Here is a 20,589-nt window from a genome sequence, read left to right on the forward strand (position 1 = left end):
ATAGTTTTAAGCAGAGTAATTCAGGGGTGCAAACTAGACTAATTTTTGCAAGTACATCCTTAGTCCAATTTAATCTTAAAGAAAAAAGATACAAAATTGGTGACTTGAGAGCTCTAATTTTAAATTTCCCTTACTAGTCTATTTGATTGTTGATCACAACGTATATTAAAGATTTTTTTTGTTTTCACTGAAGCAGTTGGACCTAGACATACTGTGGGAGCCTTCTTTCTGGTTTATTACTCTGTTGGGAATAATCTCTACAGTTACTGTAGATAATTTTTGGTCAGTACAAATAGATCTTTCTGAGGTTGTCTGCTGTGTAGGCTTGTGTGCAAATCCCAGGACACAGAATTTAAGCCTTTGCCTGTTTTGAAATTACCTGCAATGATATCAGTCAAATCATAGTGCTAATAAAGGAAGGAAAAGACAGTACCCAGATTAAGTATCCTCATTAGGATATCCTCCTCATTCAGGAGTCATAACAAAAAGTATGTGTGCTTTCTGAGTGAATAACTTAAAGATATTACTAAAGTGTTTTAAGGTCTTGAATTCTAAATACTCTTTAGAATGCTAAAAATAATTGCTACATTTATCTTCTAGCATGTAATTTTGTGTTTGAGGTACATTGAATTTGAGGACCCACATGAATCAGCATTCCTATTATAAATGGACACAATACCTTTATTTTATTGTGGTGCTGAGGATTGAACCCAGTGTCTCACATGTTAGGCAAGTGTTCTACCTGAGCCCCATTTACCTGAGCCCCAATTCCAACCCCTATATTGTCAATGTTAAGATTCAGCATAAGGGCTGGGGATGTGGCTCAAGCGGTAGCGCGCTCGCCTGGCGTGTGTGCGGCCAGGGTTCGATCCTCAGCACCACATACCAACAGAGATGTCGTGTCCGCCAAAAACTAAAAAGTAAATATTGAAAAATTCTCTCTCTCTTTCTCTCTCTCTCCTCTCTCACTCTATCTTTAGAAAAAAAAATTAAAAAAAAAATAAATTTGCCTGCAGAGAAAAAAAAAAAAAAAGATTCAGCATAAGTTTCTTCTAGATTAATAACTGCCTCTTACGGTGATAGTGAGGAGTTTATTAAAATATGTAGCAATGATTTTTTTTGTGTTTGTGTCTAAATTCAGGCTGAAGAGATTTAGGATGAGTGTAGCTTTTTTTTTTAATTGTAAATTTGCTTTAGTGTTCCATAGTAATTTATAAATTAAATTATTTTGACTTCCCGGGCTGGGGTTGTGGCTTAGTGGTGGAGTGCTCGCCTAGCACAAGTGAGGCATGGGTTTGATCCTCAGCACCACATAAAAATAAATAAATAAAAATAAAGACATTGTGTTTACCCACAACTAAAAAAAAAAAAATTAAAAAAAAATTATTTTGAGGGCTGGGGATGTGGCTCAAGTGGTAGCGCGCGCTCGCCTGGCATGCGTGCGGCCCGGGTTCGATCCTCAGCACCACATACAAAACAAAGATGTTGTGTCTGCCGATAACTAAAAAATAAATATTAAAATTCTCTCTCTCTCTCTCTCTCTCTCCCTCTCTCACTCTCTCTTTAAAAAAAAAATATTTTGACTTTCTAACTTTGTTCTGATTTTAGAGATGTTAATTGTTATTGTAAACTGACAACTCATGTATGCATAAACTTTATCACAATGGCTTATATTACCTGTATTCCTTTAAGGATCAGCCTTGAAACAGTATTAATTACACTTATGTTATCCTAGAAGTAATTTACGTATGGTATTTTAGAAAAACATTGAGTCCTCTGATAACAGCAGTAGAAATGCTGGCCTGTAAATCAGGTTACCTGGGTCTTCTCTGCAAGTACAATAATTAACTTCATGACCATTAAAGGTGACTTTACCTTCTTGGATCTCATCTTCCTATTCTGCAGGAGGAAGGTTTTAGACTGTATGAGTCAAGGACTGCTTCAGTACCAATGCTGTCAGCTTCTCTGATTCTAAAAGTATAGTAGCTACTATAAAGCAGAAGTAATCAACTTGCTTTATTTCTTGTCTTCTTTATTTCCTATAGACTTGTTAACACCTTGGAAAGTACAGAACTGCTGAAGCTCAACAGAAATTTTTGATTTATTTAGTGGCATAATATCAATGCTAAGATGCAGTGCTTGATTTCTTTCAAAGAAATAAAAACATTTTTCCTTTTTCTATATCCATTCATTGTTAAAGAATTAGGATAATATGTGTAAATAAAATTAAAATTGTTCCCCAATTTTGCCTGATATAGACATTTATGTTGATATATATTTTATATATATGTTATAATATTTTGTCCTTTTCCACTCCATATTAGTAAGAGAATGTTTCCTAATTATTTTAAACATTTTAATGATATCATTTTAGTGTATTTTGTGACTATTGTGTAATCTTTACTTAAGAAAAAATTCTTTCCTTTTGTTTTCAAAACAAAATATTGATACCCTAGCATCCTCATAGATGAATAGTGATGTTTTTAAAATTTTTATTTAAACTTCTTACCTGTATTCCCCCTTTCCCTGGCTCTGCCAAACTCCTTCTGCCTTCTTCTCTGCCTCTATTCCCCATTCCTTCCGCCTATTCCCACTCTGTCCCCATACCTAAGCCCCGACCACCTTCCCCTGCTCTCTGCCCTCACCTGCTTTTTGTTTGTTTCTTCTCTATGGGCTCTTTTCCTGCAGCCCTGCTGTTCTTTGACAAATAAAAACAAAACCAAACAAAACTTTGATTATGTTCTCTCCTAATTTTTTGAAAAAGTAAACTACATGTGTTGTCCCATTCCCTTACCCTCTGTTTTTTTATTCCACCATGATCTCTTCTCTGTCCCCATAATACTCAGACACCAACCATTAAGCTCACCAGTATCCTGATTGCCACACTCTGCATCTAATCTCAGGGTCCTTGTGTGTTTTCTCTGCCTTATCTCATTTATCATCTAGTTTCTCCTTTTAAAAACAACGCATTTAATTTCAAAGAAAAATGTTTACTTTAGAAAACCTAGAAGTAGCTGGGGATGTAGTTCAGTGTTAAACTACTGCCTACCATATGCTAGGCCCTGGGTTCAATCCCCAGTACCACAAAGAAAACAGAAGCAAATAAAACAAATCAGTCTTATTAATTCCATGTATTACATTCTTCTTGACAAGCTCTCATCCCTCATTTCCATGCAGCCATTTTCTTCACTGTTGTTTTTTCTTTCTCTTTCTTTTCCTGTTTGTTCTATAAACTTTCTTCTTCCACTTTTTCCTTTACACACACACACACACACACACACACACACACACACACAGTGTCTCCCTCTCTCTGACTTTCTTTGTTGCTTTCTTTTCTCTCTCTCCAGTATTCTGTTGTTGGTTTGATAGTCTTCTAACTATACCTTCTCTTTGGACAATGGTTTTTTTAAAAAGTTAATGTATATGCATACATGCATACATACTTATAAAACAATAAAACATACTGTAATTTTTTTGTTTGTGCTGGCGATTGAACTCAGGGACCAGTACATAATAAACATATTCTTTATCTCTGGGCTATACCCTCAGTCCCTATGCATGACAAATTTGAAAGCCTACAGAGGTTGATATGTAATTTTCATAAAAAATAATTCTCTTCCCATTTCTTTTCCTCAGTGTCAACCACTGGTTTATACCACTAGAGAAATTATGTGCTAATATTTATGTATTTATATATTTACTTATTCTTCTAAATTTTTGTTGTATAAATGGTGGTAGTATTAGTATTAGTACTGTTCTGATCTTTTCATCTCAGTACAGAGATGTCTATTTTGTGCTTTTTAGTGGCCACGTGGCATTTTTTCCCTTTTTATTTGCCTTTCCCCCATGCTGCACAACATCCTATTTTAAAAGAATTTAAACTTACATAAAAGTTTGAAAAACAATGCAGTTAATATCTATTGTATATACCTACCTTTCTTTTCTTCTGAATTATTTAAAAGTGAAATTGTAGATATCATTATAGTTTATTCCAAAATTATTCAGTATGTTGATCTTAAGAGCTAAGGTATTTTCTTACATAATTACATACCCTTTTGACAATAAAGGAATTTAAGATCAGTACAGTTTTACTAGTAGAAAATCTCTCCATAGTTGCTGCCAAAATATCCTTTGTACTATTTTTTTTCTCTTTCTCTTTCTGTCCAGTTGAGTAGCCAGTTAAGAATTAAGACTTGTACTTAGTTGTCATAGGCCTCTCCTTTAACTACTATTTAAGTAGATGGCTACCAAACTAGATTTCCAAACTTTTTCCTGAAGCAGACTTAGATATCTGCTAATTGCTATTATTTGGATGTCCCTCTTGTAGTTCCAAAATAACATGTTGAAAATGAGCTCAATATTTTCTGCTCCCAAATTACTTTCTCTCTATATTCCCAACTTAGTGCATGACAGCATTCATTTATTGCCTAAAAAGAAACACTGGAGTCATCCCGCCCTCCTCTTTTAAGACTGTGCAGTTCTTTTTGCCTACAGTTCTTTTCCTACCTTGTCTACCTGATCAGTGTACATTACCCAGGTTAAGCTCTATTTCCTGTGGAAAGGTTTCCCTGACTCTTTTCTTCTCCAGGCAGAATGAGATGCATCTCCAGTCGACTCTCCCAGCCCCTCATGTGTGCGTGCATTACATTGGTTAGTTAGAAGAAACTGTTGATTTATGATCTAACCCCTGCTTTTTTTTTTTCCCCCATGGTGGTGGGGATTAAACCCAAGACCTCATGCATGATAGACAAGTGCTCTAACAATGAGTTGCATCTCCAACCTGTGATCTGCCATCTTAATCAAGAGTGTGAGCACCTTGAATCAACATGGTCTTTATTGTTTTCTGTCCTAGGTCTAGTAACACAGTACCTGGCTTGTAAGTGCTTAGTGAGTATTTATTTATTGAGGGGAAGAATGTGTTTTTTCATAAAAAAGAATGTGTTTTCAAAGAACAATTCAATTTGGCCTACATTTATTGAATTCCTACTGTTTGTGCACAGTTTTATGCAAATAGTCAGATTTATTTTCTGCCTTCAGAAAGATTAGTGTCTGATTGAGAAGATAAGGTCAGTACACAAGAGGTCTAAATAATACTGAAAAATAATGTGATTATCAGAAAAGCTATGCAGACAATAACTCCAGGGAGAGAAGTTAGGGAATCTTTTTAAGTACTTATTATATGCCAGCTACTTTTCTTTGTTTTTTGAAATATTTCCTCAAAAGAGAAAATTAAAGTTAAGTAAATGGTCTAAAATAATGCAGCTTATAAAGAAAGATTTGAACACAGGTCTGACTCCAGAAACATGTGTTTATGTGTTCCAAAGACAAGAGAGTTTTAAAATGACAGTGTAAATTTAGAGGAAAAATAATATCCAGTTATAGGACACTAATTAAATTATGGTCTCTCCCTACAGTGAAAGGTTATACAATTATTTCACATTCTGTGTTTGAGGAATATTTAATTTGTTGGGAAGTTGTTTATGGTATAATGTGAAGTACTAAAAAGCAGTGTATGAAAGTATCATTACACACATTCACACACAGAAAAGGTCAGAAGGAAATACCTGCAAGGTTTAATAGTAATTCTCCTAGAACTATATTTATGGACTGTATGAATTCTTCTTTGGGTAATCTATATTTTCCACATTCTCTACAATGAGCATGAACTTTTATAATTAGGAAAAAGATCATTTAGAAAATAAAGGACTAAAATATATTAAGCAGAACTTTTTTAAAATCTTAGAATTATTAAAGTAGAAAGGTTTCATGTAGACCTTCCTTGCCTCTGGAGTAGTACTGTCCTAAGCATCCAAGAGATATTAATGTTTCCGTTTTTTAAAAAAAATCTGTCTATCTATTTATTTTTTATGTGGTGCTGAGGATCAAACCTAGTGCCTCACACTTGCAAGGCAAGCTCTCTGCCGCTGAGCTACAGCCCCAGCACTTTAATGGTACTTATTTTAAGATCTTTTCCTTAGGATAAGTCACTCTCCCCCTGCCTTACAGACAGATGTGTGGCCAATAACCAATTCAAAAGAATTTTCTCTTTTATACTGTCTTATGAAGACATGGTCATGAGAGACCCTCCTGTGTCTTGTGGGATTTTTCATTGTATAAAGATATTTTTTCTAAAACAAAAAATGGCCAAATTTAATGTTCCTGTATGGAAGAAAAACAAACTATACCTGGCTAGACTTTTTATGTTTTACTTCGTAAATATATTGAAAGAAATTAATGCATGTAGATATTTAAGAAAGTCCAAAATAAATATGAAAGCCTGGGTGATTACATGTTTCCATTCATTTTCTTTTCCAAGAAATATTTCACACATGATCTGTTTTTCCTCTGGTTCGATATTTTCCAGCGTAGCACACATGACTGACTAGTCCTGACTTTTCTCATTGGGATTTAGCACACTCTAGTGGACAGTAGCTTTTCAGCTTTCACATTTTTTTTTAATCATGTCAAATTATTTTATTGGACAATTTAGTGATATGCTTACTAGGTTGTAAAGTTTGTCAGTTTTTGTTTGTGTCAAGTAGTGGCCCTCATGAGCAGAAATAACTTGTCAGCTGCTGGGCTATTGTGCATTTTAAGCAGATCCTTAACAGGAAGAACAGAGAGAGGCTTGTTGCTTTCTGAGGGAACTTTTTTCCAGTGGTTTTCACCCTCTCTTGAGTGAAATAAAATTGATCCGGGAGGCCAAGAGACAGAGAACATTTGTAGTCTTTGGTTTCCCATTCCTTGGGTCTTGTGATATATCTTACTTTTGTATTTTAGAATTCTTGAGGCTTTTTTTTTTTTTGGCGGGGGGGGGGGGCGGCAGAGTGGAACCCAGGCATACTCGGCCACTGAGCCACATCCCCAGCCCTTTTAATTTTTTTTTTTAAATTTTGAGGCAGGGTCTCACTAAGTTGCTTAGGGTCTTGCTAGTTGCTGAGGTTGGCCTTGAACTCACCACCAGCCCCTGGAATTTCTGGGATTACATGTTTGTGCCACCGCACTTGGCTCTTGAGACTTTTATGTACCACTTTGTAATGTTTTTGACTGTGAATAAACAAAAAATTTTAAAAAAGCATTTTGTTTCCTTTCCTTTTTTTTTTTTTTTCCATTGGGAGCACTGAGGATCGAATCCAGGGGTGCTTTACCACTGAGGGACATCCTGTCCTTTTTATTTTGAGATAGTGTCTCTTTTAGTTGCTGAGAGCCTCGCTATGATGCTGAAGCTGACCTCAAACTAAGATCCTCCTACCTCAGCCTCCTGAGTTGCTGGGATTACAAGCATGTGCCACAGTGCCTGGCTCTAGAGGATTATTTTTGGAAATAGGTTTACACCAGGAAAAAAAGTAATCTTTCATTTTGTGTTTTACAGAGTGATGGTGAGGATTTTAATTATATCATTGCATTTTTTCTTGGAACAGCAGCTTGCCTTTACCAGGTAGGTTCTCTCCTATTTTTAAGAAATTGCTTGGCCTTTATTGTCTAATAATTGCTTGTGTGTTTTAAATAAAAAATAATTTCTGAATTCTTGGCCTCTCTTTTAATTTGAACCTGTTACCTTTGTGACCTATATCTCCATTTTGAGTGGACATAAATCCCACTGAATTTAATGTAGACCTTCTTACTGTGTTGGGGTTTCAGAGGTGGTATGAATCTTCCTGTGGCAGGAAAGGCTACTTCTAGATTTCCTGGTGATTAGTTATTCAGTTTCCAGTCTCTATAATATACTCCAGGCTGAGGATTTTAAACTTTAGGGAAAGTTTTTGAGTACGGAGTGACACAGAAAAAACAGAATTCGGGGATTTTTAAATTTAGCAGTGATGAATAAGATGTATTATAAGAGTAGAAAAACTGAAGGCAAGGAAATCAGTTGGGAGGTGATCCTGTTATTACAGGCAGACAAAAAGGAGAGTCTAAACTGTGGTAATGACAGTAAGGTTAGGAAAATACTGTCATGGAAAAGGAAGATCCACTAGGACTTGAAGACCAAATAGAGAAGAGATTTAGAGAGGGAAAAGCTTTTATACCTGAATGATATAGAGATTCTTCCAAGGCCAGAGAAAGAGCAGATTTGTAGGGAAGGGCTGAATAACCATGCCAGTGACCCAAACTCAGGAATATTTTTTTGTTACAACATGTTAGAGCAAGCAAGACCTCTTGACCTAACATTTATAAGAACACGTTCCTCTGATTTATAAAGAAAAAAGGACTCAGAACTACAAATATGAGGCTATCTGAAATTCTATAGATGTTTTTAGGGAAATATTTTGATGAAAATATGTATTTGAATTTTATATAAATACATACTAGAAATTTTAGTTTAATTCTTCCCATTTAAAAAAAATAAATCTCTTAATATTTCCTTGCTATTCAATTCAGGATTTTTCTGTCAATTTTGATAGGTATCAGTATGAATGATACTTCATGCAGGTAATGTGAAAACTTATCTTTGGTAGTGTCACATAGTGCTTTAATTTTATGAACTATTCTTGTATAGATTTTATTCTTTCAGCCCAGTAATCCTGTCTTTCAAAGGATATTATCTTACTTTTGAAAATTATAAAACTGAGGCAGTTTCAGTGCTATTCCAGAAAGTAGAAAAATCAGGATTTAACTGTTTTCAGATTTTATATGTCAGGTTATTTTCACTATATCAAGCTGTCTTTAAAACAAATCCTAATTTGTATAATTTTTATAATGTTATATAGTTATAATTTTATAACAGATATGCATGATTTCATTTGATTCTAAAACAATATGAGGTATTAACTTTAAAATAATTTCATGAATAGTCATTCTTTTAGAATGTAAGCTTTGCCTTATTAAAATAATTTTAAATGCATAATAATAGTGGCAGAATGCAATGAACTCTTACATTGCACTAAACCCCTTATCCTCACTGTACCATTAAATCCTCATAGAAAGCCCCACATTGAGCCTATTGTCATCACCATCTTTCACTGAGGTCTCAACAGTTCTCCTAGCTAGTTAGTGATTTGAACCTTTATCTGTGTAACTCTAGAACCAGTGCTCTCTATGGTGGGCATACCTCTTGTGTTTCTCAGAACAGTTTAAAAGTTGCCTCAGGGTGGAGCAGTGTCACTCAGGTATTCTTTTACTTGAGAGAAGTAAAAAAATTCATATTTTAAGGAAAAAAAGTGCAAAAAATTTTTTCTTTATACAGACAGGCATGAAACTGCCTGCTTTTCAAATATGCTAAGCTCAGTAGTAATAACACTGTTTTCTGAAGTTTATGTTTTACCATATAAAATGTTTTATCTCCAATTGTAAGGATGTGTTTTAATAAATTAGGTCAGACTTGAATGGCTATACCTACATGGATTTTTACCTTTTTCTCCAGGATGCAGATGCTTATGGAAGCACAGGACTAATTTTCCTCCCTTGTAGTGCTGAGGATGGAACCCAGGTCCTTGCACAGGCTAGGCAAACACTTTACCTCTGAGCTACCCCCTTAACCCTTAGGACTAATCTTTTTTTTATTATTATTGGTTGTTCAAAACATTACAAAGCTCTTGACATATCATATTTTATACATTAGATTCAAGTGGGTTATGAATTCCCGTTTTTACCCCAAATACAGATTGCAAAGTCACATCGGTTACACATCCACATTTTTACATAATGCCATATTAGTAACTGTTGTATTCTGCTACCTTTCCTATCCTCTACTATCCCCCCTCCTCTCCCCTCCCATCTTCTCTCTCTACCCCATCTACTGTAATTCATTTCTCTCTTGTTTTTTTCCCATTCCCCTCACAACCTCTTATATGTAATTTTGTATAACAATGAGGGTCTCCTTCCATTTCCATGCAATTTCCCTTTTCTCTCCCTTTCCCTCCCACCTCATGTCTCTGTTTAATGTTAATCTTTTCCTCCTGCTCTTCCTCCCTGTTCTGTTCTTAGTTTCTCTCATTATATCAAAGAAGACATTTGGCATTTGTTTTTTAGGGATTGGCTAGCTTCACTTAGCATAATCTGCTCTAGTGCCATCCATTTCCCTGCAAATTCCATGATTTTGTCATTTTTTAGTGCTGCGTAGTAGTACCCCATTGTGTATACATGCCACATTTTTTTTATCCATTCATCTATTGAAGGGCATCTAGGTTGGTTCCACAGTCTAGATATTGTGAATTGTGCTGCTATGAACATCGATGTGGCAGTATCCCTGTAGTACGCTCTTTTAAGGTCTTCAGGGAATAGTCCGAGAAGGGCAATAGCTGGGTCAAATGGTGGTTCCATTCCCAGCTTTCCAAGAAATCTCCATACTGCTTTCCAAATTGGATTCACCAATTTGCAGTCCCACCAGCAATGTACAAGAGTACTTTCCCCCACATCCTCGCCAGCACTTGTTGTTGTTTGACTTCATAATGGTTGCCATTCTTACTGGAGTGAGATGGTATCTTAGGGTGGTTTTGATTTGCATTTCTCTGACTGCTAGAGATGGTGAGCATTTTTTCATGTACTTGTTGATTGATTGTATGTCCTCCTCTGAAAAGTGTCTGTTCAGATCCTTGGCCCATTTGTTGATTGGGTTATTTGTTATCTTATTGTTTAATTTTTTTGAGTTCTTTGTATACTCTGGAATTAGGGCTCTATCTGAAGTGTGAGGAGTAAAAATTTGTTCCCATGATGTAGGCTCCCTATTTACCTCTCTTATTGTTTCTCTTGCTGAGAAAAAACTTTTTAGTTTAAGTAAGTCCCATTTGTTGATTCTTGTTATTAACTCTTGTGCTATGGGTGTCCTATTAAGGAATTTGGAGCCCGACCCCACAATATGTAGATTGGAGCCAACTTTTTCTTCTATCAGACGCACAGTCTCTGATTTGATATCAAGCTCCTTGATCCATTTTGAGTTAACTTTTGTGCTTGGCGAGAGGAGGGGAATTCAGTTTCATTTTGTTACATATGGATTTCCAGTTTTCCCAGCACCATTTGTTGAAGATGCTATCCTTCCTCCATTGCATGCTTTTAGCCCCCTTATCAAATATAAGATAGTTGTAACTTTGTGGATTAGTCTCTGTGTCCTCTATTCTGTACCATTGGTCCACCTGCCTGTTTTGGTACCAGTACCATGCTGTTTTTGTTACTATTGCTCAGTAATATAGTTTGAAATCTGGTATCACTATACTGCCTGATTCACACTTCCTGCTTAGAGTTGCTTTTGCTATTCTGGGTCTTTTATTTTTCCATATGAATTTCATGATTGCTTTATCTATTTCTACAAGAAATGCCGTTGGGATTTTGATTGGCATTGCATTAAACCTATAGAGAACTTTTGGTAATATCGCCATTTTGATGATATTAGTTCTGCCCATCCATGAACAGTGTATATTTTTCCATCTTCTAAGATCTTCTTCTATTTCTCTCTTTAGGGTTCTGTAGTTTTCATTGTATAAATCTTTCACCTCTTTTGTTAGGTTGATTCTCAAGTATTTTATTTTTTTGGAGGATATTGTGAATGGGGTGTTTTTCCTCATTTCCGTTTCAGAAGTTTTGTCGCTGATATACAGAAATGCCTTTGATTTATGCGTGTTGATTTTATATCCTGCCACTTTGCTGAATTCATTTATTAGTTCTAGTAGTTTTTTTGTAGATCCTTTTGGGTCTTCTAGGTATAGAATCATGTCACCTGCAAATAGTGATAATTTAAGTTCTTATTTTCCTATTTTTATGCCTTTAATTTCTTTTGTCTGTCTAATTGCTCTGGCCAGTGTTTCGAGAACTATATTGAATAGAAGTGGTGATAGAGGGCATCCATGTCTTTTTCCAGATTTTAGAGGGAATGCCTTCAATTTTTCTCCATTCAGAATGATGCTAGCCTGAGGCTTAGCATAGATAGCGTTTACAATGTTGGGGTAAGTTCCTGTTATCCCTAGTTTTTCTAATGTTTTGAACATAAAGGGATGCTGTACTTTGTTGAATGCTTTTTCTGTGTCTATCGAGATGATCATATGGTTCTTATCTTTAAGTCTATTGATGTGGTGAATAACATTTATTGATTTCCATATATTGAACCATCCTTGCATCCCAGGGATAAATCCTACTTGATCATGGTGCACAATTTTTTTGGTGTGTTTTTGTATCCGATTCGCCAGAATTTTATTGAGGATTTTTGCATCTAGGTTCATTAGAGATATTGGTCTATAGTTTTCTTTCTTTGAGGTGTCTTTGTCTGGTTTCGGAATCAGGGTGATGTTGGCCTCATAGAATGAATTTGGAAGAGTTCCCTCTTTTTCTATTTCCTGAAATAACTTGAAAAGTATTGGTATTAATTCCTCTTTAAAGGTTTTGTAAAACTCCACTATATACCCATCCGGTCCTGGGCTTTTCTTGGTTGGTAGTCTTTTGATTTCTTCTTCTATTTCATCCATTGATATTGGTCTGTTCAAATTGTGTGTATCCTCCTGACTCAGTCTGGGCAAATCATATGACTTAAGAAATTTATCGATGTCTTCACTATCTTCTATTTTATTAGAATATAGGTTTTCAAAATAATTCCTAATTATCTTCTGTATTTCTGTAGTATCTGTTGTGATGTTGCCTTTTTCATCCCATATGTTAGTAATTTGAGTTATCTCTCTTCTTCTCTTCATTAGCATGGCTAAGGGTCTGTCGATCTTATTTATTTTTTTGAAGAACCAACTTTTTGTTTTGTCAATTTTTTCAATAGTTTCTTTTGTTTCCATTTCGTTGATTTATGCTCTGATTTTAATTATTTCTTTCCTTCTGCTACATTTGCTGTTGTTTTGCTCTTCCTTTTCTAGGGCTTTGAGATGAAGTGTGAGCTCATTTATTTGTTGGTTTTTTCTTTTTTTGAGGAATGACCTCCAGGCGATGAATTTCCCTCTTAAAACTGCTTTCATTGTGTCCCATAGATTCCGATATGTTGTGTCTATATTTTCATTTATCTCTAAGAATTTTTTTATTTCCTCCTTTATGTCTTCTGTAACCCATTGATCATTCAGTAACATATTGTTCATTTTCCATGTGATGTAGGATTTTTCCTTCCTTCTTTTATCATTGATTTCCAGTTTCATTCCATTATGATCAGATAAAATGCATGGTATTATCTCCACCCCTTTATATTTACTGAGGGTTGCCCTATGGCATAATATATAGTCTATTTTTGAGAAGGATCCATGTGCTGCTGAGAAAAAAGTATATCCACTTGATGATGGTTGATATATTCTATATATGTCTGTTAAGTCTAGGTTATTGATTGTGATATTGAGTTCTATAGTTTCTTTATTCAACTTTTGTTTGGAGGATCTGTCCAATGGTGAGAGAGGTGTGTTGAAATCACCCATAATTATTGTGTTGTGGTCTATTTGATTCTTGAACTTGAGGAGAATTTGTTTTATGAACATCGCAGCACCATTATTTGGTGCATAAATATTGATAATTGTTATGTCTTGTTGGTGAATGGTTCCTTTTAACAGTATATAATGTCCTTCCTTATCCCTTTTGATTAACTTAGTCTTGAAGTCAATTTTATTCCATATGAGGATGGCCACCCCTGCTTGCTTACGAGGACCGTGTGCGTGGTATGTTTTTTCCTAACCTTTCACCTTCAGCCTGTGTATGTCTTTTCCAATCAGATGTGTCTCCTGGAGGCAGCATATTGTTGGATTTGTTTTTTTAATCCATGTTACCAGCCTATATCGCTTTATTGGAGAGTTTAAGCCATTAATGTTTAGAGTTACTATTGTTATATGGTTTGTACTTCCAGCCATGTTTGATTATTTATCTTTTTTTTTTTAATTTAGTCTGTTTCTCCATGATTAGCTTTCCCCCTGCCCTCTGTCTTTACTGAGGCACTTCCCACTGATGGTTTTGTTTTTCATTTCTTCCTCGTGTAGTGTTTTGCTCAAGATGCAAATGCTGGTTTTCTGGCTGCAAATTCTTTTAATTTTTGTTTATCATGAAAGATTTTTATTTCGTTGTCGTACCTGAAGCTTAATTTTGCTGGATACAAAATTCTTGGTTGGCATCCATTGTCTTTCAGTGTTTGAAATACGTTGTTCCATGATCTTCTCACTTTCAGCGTCTGTGATGAAAAATCCATTGTAAACCTTATTGGTTTAACCCTGAATGTAATCTGCCTCCTTTCTCTTGTAGCTTTTAATATTTTCTCTTTGTTCTGTATATTGGATATCTTCATAACAATGTGTCTTGGCATTGGTCTACTGTGATTTTGTGTGCTCGGTGTCCTGTATGCATCTACAATTTGTATATCCGTTTCCTTTTTTATTTCTGGAAAGTTTTCTATAATTATTTCATTCAGCAGATTGCTCATTCCCTTGGTTTGAACCTCTATACCTTCCTCTATCCTGATGACTCTTAAGTTTGGTTTTTTTATGTTATCCCATATCTCTTGGATGTTTTTCTCGTGATTTTTTACCAGCCTTTCTGAGTTGGCTAGACTCTTTTCAAGATGATATATTTTGTCTTCATTATCTGACGTTCTGGCTTCTACTTGCTCCACTCTGTTAGTGATACTCTTATTTGAGTTTTTAATTTGGTTTATAGTTTCCTTCATTTCTAGAATTATTGTTTGATTTTTTTTTATAATCTCTATCTCCTGATAAAGATGTTTAATTTCTTCTTGTATCTGTTTATGTAACTCATTTTCAATGTGTTCTTTCACTGTTTGAATTTGCTGTCTCATATCCTCTTTAAGATTCCATTCCATCTGTCTGAGGTATTCCTTGAGTTCTTTATTTGACCATTTTTCTGATGCCTCTAGGTCTTCCTGAATATTTAGGCTGTCCTGCATTGTTTGTACTCCTTTTCTTCCTTGCTTTTTCATGCTGCTCATGTTACTTCTTGTTCTGTTTGACTGCTGAGTTACTGTTTACTCCTATACATTTATTTGATGCTTGGGAGGAAAGGTATTAGAAGGGAAGGGAAGAAGTCACTAAAGAGAATGAGAGTAAGCAGGTAGAATTCAAGGAAGGGGGAATAAGGAAATTGAATAGAAATGAAAAGATAAAAGAAATGAAATAGAAAATAAAAAAGAAAAAATTTTTTTTAAAAATAATAAAAAAATACAAATAAAAATAAAAATATAATAAAAAATTTTAAAAACAACAACAAAAAAATGAAAATGAAAAAAAACCCAAATAATAAAAAAAATTAATAAATGCAGTCTTAGAGTTTGATTAACTTCTCTTCCAGTAGGTGGAGCTGTGCCCACTGGGCCAAGCTTCTCCTCTCAATACACGGGAACCAATCACTGTGCAGCAGCTCCTCCTCCCAGACTGGGCGGGTCTCCAATCCTGAGTGCCTAGGGCCTTCTCTTGTGTCTAGTCACTTCCCCACTTTTCCTCAAGCCAGTCCCCGCTCACCGGTGACACTCACCACAATACTGTCTACACGCCAGGTCTGCTGCTCCCGGGAGCCCTATTTTCATGAATGACTGGGCACACTCTCCCTGTTGGCCATTCCCTCAGACCCTAAGTTTGTAGAGCTTGGGGCTGAGAACCCTCAGAGAATTTTGCTTGCCCTCCAGTAGCTACGCCCCCGGTAGCTGGTGCAAGAGACCTCAGTTGTCAGCACTGGTGGGAGCGATATCTAGGAGTTCCGCACCGCGGGTCCCACACCACTCCTGATTCCCTTGGTATGGCTATCTCGCTCACGGGAGAGCTGGGAGGGGCCCTTAAGGTTTCCCCGATGTGTGGAGAGGGAAGGCTAGGGGGTTACACACCTGTCGCCACTGGTTTCAATGAAGTTATCTCCTCCACCGCATTCTGGTGACGTCAGTTCTCTGCCATGGTGGTATCCCATGCAAAAGGCGACAGTTCGTTCCTTTTGCTTGGTGACCAATGCAACGGGTGGGTCCTGACTGGCCCTCCCAAGCCCAGTTTCAATCCTGTGGCCACTGCCTCTGAAGGCTCGGTTGGCATTAACCTCCGCAGGTTCAGAAGGGCAGACCAGTTGTTTCAGCGGGATCGTTTAGTGCTGAGTCACAGCAGTTTGTCTTTGAGAAGCAGGCGAAGGGGGGGGGGGAGCTTGAATTCAGCTGATCCGGGCTCGGTGTATGTTCTGAGAGGCCCAGACTGTTCGCCCCAGATCCACGTCAACTCAGCATTGCCTAGTGATCCTGAGAAAACAGCATTTAGTGAAATGTTTGTTCATGTCTTTTGCCTGTTTTCTAATTGTTGTGTGTATATGTGTGCATTTTTAATTTTTAAAATAGTTCTTTATTCTAGAAGTAGTCCTTTGTCAGATATGTAGTTTGCAGTTATCTTTTCTTATTCTGTAGCCTGTCTTTTCATCCTCTTAGGGTCTTTCCTAAAATAAAAATTTTTAATTTTGATAAAGGTCATTTGGTCCATTTTTCCTTTCATGGATTGTCCTTGTAGTGTCAAATCTAAGAACCTACCTTCCTCAGATCCTGAAGTTTTTGAGTCTGTTTGTTTTTTTTTTACAAAATTTTTTTTTTTTAGTTGTAGATGCACACAATACCTTTATTTAATTTATTTATTTTTCTGTGGTGCTGAGGATTGAACCCAGGGCTTCATATACATGCAAGACAAGTGCTCTTCCAGTGAGCCACAACCCCAGCCCTTGTGTGTGTTTTTTTCCAAAAAAATTTTTATGGTTTTTACATTTATATTTAAGTTCAAGATGAATGTGCATTAATTTTTGTATGAGATGTGCAACTCAGGTCTAAGTTCCTTTTTTTTTTTTAACCTGAGATGGTCATTTGCTCCAGCAACATTTATTAAAGAAGCCAGTTTTTTCTCCATTGAATTGCTTTTGTCCATTTGTAAATTAGGTTGGGCATATGTGTGGGACTATTTCTGAGTTCAGAATTATGTTCCATTAGTCTGTGTATTTATCTCTTCACCATAGCCACATAACATGATGACTTAAGTCTGAAATTCAGTTTTCTCAATAGTATCGAGCTATTCAGATTATATGTTTCATATTGGGTGAATTATGGTAGTTTGTAGTTTCTGAGCAAGTGGTTCATTTCATCTAAGTTAGCAAATTTAGATTATAGAGTTGGTTCTATCCTATTGCTGTCTGCAGAATCCCTAGTGATACTGGCAATTGTATCGTCTCCTCCTTTGTCAGTCTTATTTGTCAGTTTCATTTTCAGTGATCTTTAAAAAAAACAGTTATTAATTTTATTGATTTTCTTCCCTATCATTTTTCTATTTTCAATTTTATTGATTTCTGCTCTTCTTGAGAGAATGGAGTGTTGAATTGTGGATTTTTCTTTCTCATTTCAGTTCTATTTTTGCTTCACATATTTTGCAGCTAGGTTGTTTGGCTTATACACATTTAGAATTGCTGTGTTTTCTTAGCTGATTGACCCATTTATCATTATGTAATGCCCCTCTCTGTCTCTGGTAATTTCCTTTGTTTGAAATATTTTGGTATAGACATAGTAATATAGCAGCCACTCTCCTTCTTTTGAATGTTTGTGTGATATATCCTTTTCCTTCCTTTTACTTTCACCTTGCCTCTATCATTTGATACAACTTTTTTTAGAGAGAAATCTTGCCAATCTGTCTTTTAACTGCTGTATTTAAGCATTTAAAATTATTATGGATATGTTGATTTTAATTTTTCAAATTTCTTTTTCCTATTTTTCTGTGGGTTACTTGAAGTTGTTGTTTTTGTTTTTTAAATATTTTTTAGTTGTAGATAGACACAATACCTTTATTTTATTTGTTTATTTCTGTGTGGTGCCAGGGATCGATCCCAGTGCTTCACGCATGCTCGGCAAGCGCTCTACCACTGAGCTACAACCCCAGCCCTTGAACTTGTTTTTTTCAGAATTCTATATTTATTTATAGTATTTTGAAGTTCTCTTTTTGTAGCTTTTAAAGCAGTTGCTCTAGGATCACATCACAGATACTTATCACTGTCTTCTGATATCATTATTTTACCAGTTCTAATGAAATACAGACACCTTGTCTCCCCCACATGCCCTTTATCCTCTCCTGTTAATGGTGAGAGCCATTGCCTTATTGCTGACAAGTGTGGTCTCCACTGACATTGCTGAGAGAGGGTGAGGAGGAGCTCCCTATCATCCCAAGGGAATGAAGGTCTGGCTGTCTACCTGTCTTCTGTGACGACATGCTGGGGGTTGGAACTCTCTTTCTAGCCCTGCCATGCAGCCTTTGATGATGTGGATGTGGATGGGCAATAGGCTTTTGTGCATGTGCAGTGTTTGGCTAGAGTATAATAGTTACTATCTAAACACTTTCTATCTTACTAAGGTACCCCTTTCCTAAGTTTTTGCTAGAAAGATCAAGATATTATTGAGGGTTGGGACTATAGATAGTATGCTTGGCCTGGCATGCATAAGTTCCTGGGTTCAGTCGCTAGGACCCTGCCCTCAAATCTTATTGAGGTTGTTTTGTTTGTTTAGACTGTATCTGGTTTCTAGTTGCCACCTTCAGCCTCCAAGTATGGAAGGCATGAAGCAGAAAGGAAACTCAGGGAAATTACTTCTGTATCATTCCTTGAGCTTCAGGATTCTTAGCTTGTCACCATTCAGAATCTTCTCATGCATGTTTTACTTATAAGATACAGGGTTTTTAGTTGTGCTTAGGAGGAGGAGTAGGGAAAAGGGTCTATTTCATCTTCCCAGAAACAGAAATCTCTGTACAATTGTTTTACAATAAGTTACATACACAATATTTCACCTCTAAATTCTTTAGCATGTATCTTTTAAAAATGTAGACATCCTTCTATATAGCCATGACACCATGTCATACATAAGAAATTTAATGTTGATACTATATAATCTTAATATAAGATCCCTATTCAGATTATTTCAGTTATTCCAGAACACTCTTTATTATTCTTTTCCCTCAGTCAAGTATCATGCATTGTTTGGTTGCTGGCCTTTTTGTTTTTGTTCTGTTCAGTTTTGTTTTAATCTTTCATACATGGACATTTCTTAAGGATGTAGGCAGGTATCCTAGAGAATGGCCCACAATCTAGCTTGGTCTGTTTCTTACCATTAGATTCAGGTATATCCCTCATTGCATCAGTTAGGAAACATATATTAATTTTGATTATTTGATTAAGGTGGGGTCTTCCAGATCTCTGCATTACAAGGCATCATGTTCTTCTATGGGTAGAGACCATTAGTTTAAAAAAAAAAGTCTTTTAAAACCGTGAATTAAATATTAATTTAAATACCAGAACAGCTCTTTTGTTAAAAAATATTTATTTTTTAAATTATAGTTGGACCTTTATTTATTTTTATGTGGTGCTGAGGATCAAACCCAGGGCCTTGCACGTGCTAGGCGAGCGCTCTACTGCTGAGCCACAATCCCAGCCCCAGAACAGCTCTTTATAGTATAATTCTAGTTAATAAAAGTAGAAAGAATGATGGAAATATAGAATTACCGTTAGACAAACACCACCCTGATAGCTGTTGCAGGCAAGGATATCAATGATTACTAAAATTAGTAGATAAAAGTATGATGAGATGAAATATTTACATAATCCCAAAATACTCCAACCCCAGAAGATACTAATTACAAAAGGAATAGTAGTGACTTCACTGTAGAGAAACCACTTTATCAAGTAATCAAAATTGACATTACCAGTAAGAAGACATTACCTATAACCTGTGTGGTATTTTGCCCAAAATGCATATCCTCAGTTAAATCTTGAGAAAACACTGGGCACACCCAAACTAAGGAACATTCTACAATATAACTGATTAATACTCTAAAAAGACTGCCAAGGTCATGACAAACAGACTGAGGAGCTGTTATAAATTGGAGTACACATGACAGCTAAGTGCAATACAGAATCCTAGATTTGGGACCAGAAAATGGTCCCTAATGAGACAACTAGAAAAATTTGAATACAGCCCAGAGGTTAGTTAATAGTATTGAGTCAAACCGCTGTCCTTGTTTGAGTAAAGTTATATAACAAAGTAACATTAGGGGGGGTAGGGTGAAGAATGTATAGGAACTCTCTACTATTTCTGTAATTTTTCCCTAATTCTAAAATTATTCTAAAGAAAAAAAATTTCAGCCTTCTGTTCCACAATAAAAATAATTTAGATAAAATCCTGGATACAGTTTCACAGAGACCTTTCCTTAAAACTTTGTGATCATATATAATTTCTATATTTTCCAGGTTGTGAATTTTAGACATCTTCTAGAAAATAGTTCATTCAGTCAACAGATAATATATTGAGTGCTTATGACATGCTAGGTGCTGTTCTGGCCCCTGGAGTGAACAAAGCAGTTAAAATTTTCCCTCTCACAAAACTTAGATTTTATTGGAAGGCCATAGATGACAAGCAAAATAAGCATTTTTTCAAGTGTGTTCTTAGTATGTTGTGGGAATGCCTGATTGGTAGGGGGCATGGGGGACTTTCTTTACTGTCTCATGTAAACAGCACTCATTGTCATTCTCTATCCCTTTTTCTACTTTATCATTTTATCTTTTTCAACATGTAATTATTTGGTACCATATATCAAAAATATATATAAAATCCTCCCCCACTAAAATGCAAGCTCTGTGTGAGCAAGGGCTTTCTTTGGTTTACTCACAACTGAAGAGCAATGCCTGGCTTGTAGC

General features: G+C 35.9%; 1 protein-coding gene across 2 annotated transcripts in view; it reads left to right on the forward strand.

Moving 5' to 3' along the window:
• Sec22a (SEC22 homolog A, vesicle trafficking protein) overlaps positions 1–20,589 on the forward strand; it is a 79,774-nt gene that overhangs the window by 45,997 nt on the left and 13,188 nt on the right. Inside the window, exon 7 of one of the 2 annotated variants that reach the window (XM_026394186.2) lies at positions 7,373–7,438. The exons of the other annotated variant lie outside the window; for it this stretch is intronic. Coding sequence (XP_026249971.1) covers positions 7,373–7,438 — 66 coding nt within the window. The remainder of the gene's footprint in view (positions 1–7,372; positions 7,439–20,589) is intronic. 2 annotated transcript variants of the gene reach the window in all.

This window comes from Urocitellus parryii, chromosome 2, assembly GCF_045843805.1.
Source record: "Urocitellus parryii isolate mUroPar1 chromosome 2, mUroPar1.hap1, whole genome shotgun sequence".
In the NCBI taxonomy this organism is placed as follows: Eukaryota; Metazoa; Chordata; class Mammalia; order Rodentia; family Sciuridae; genus Urocitellus; species Urocitellus parryii.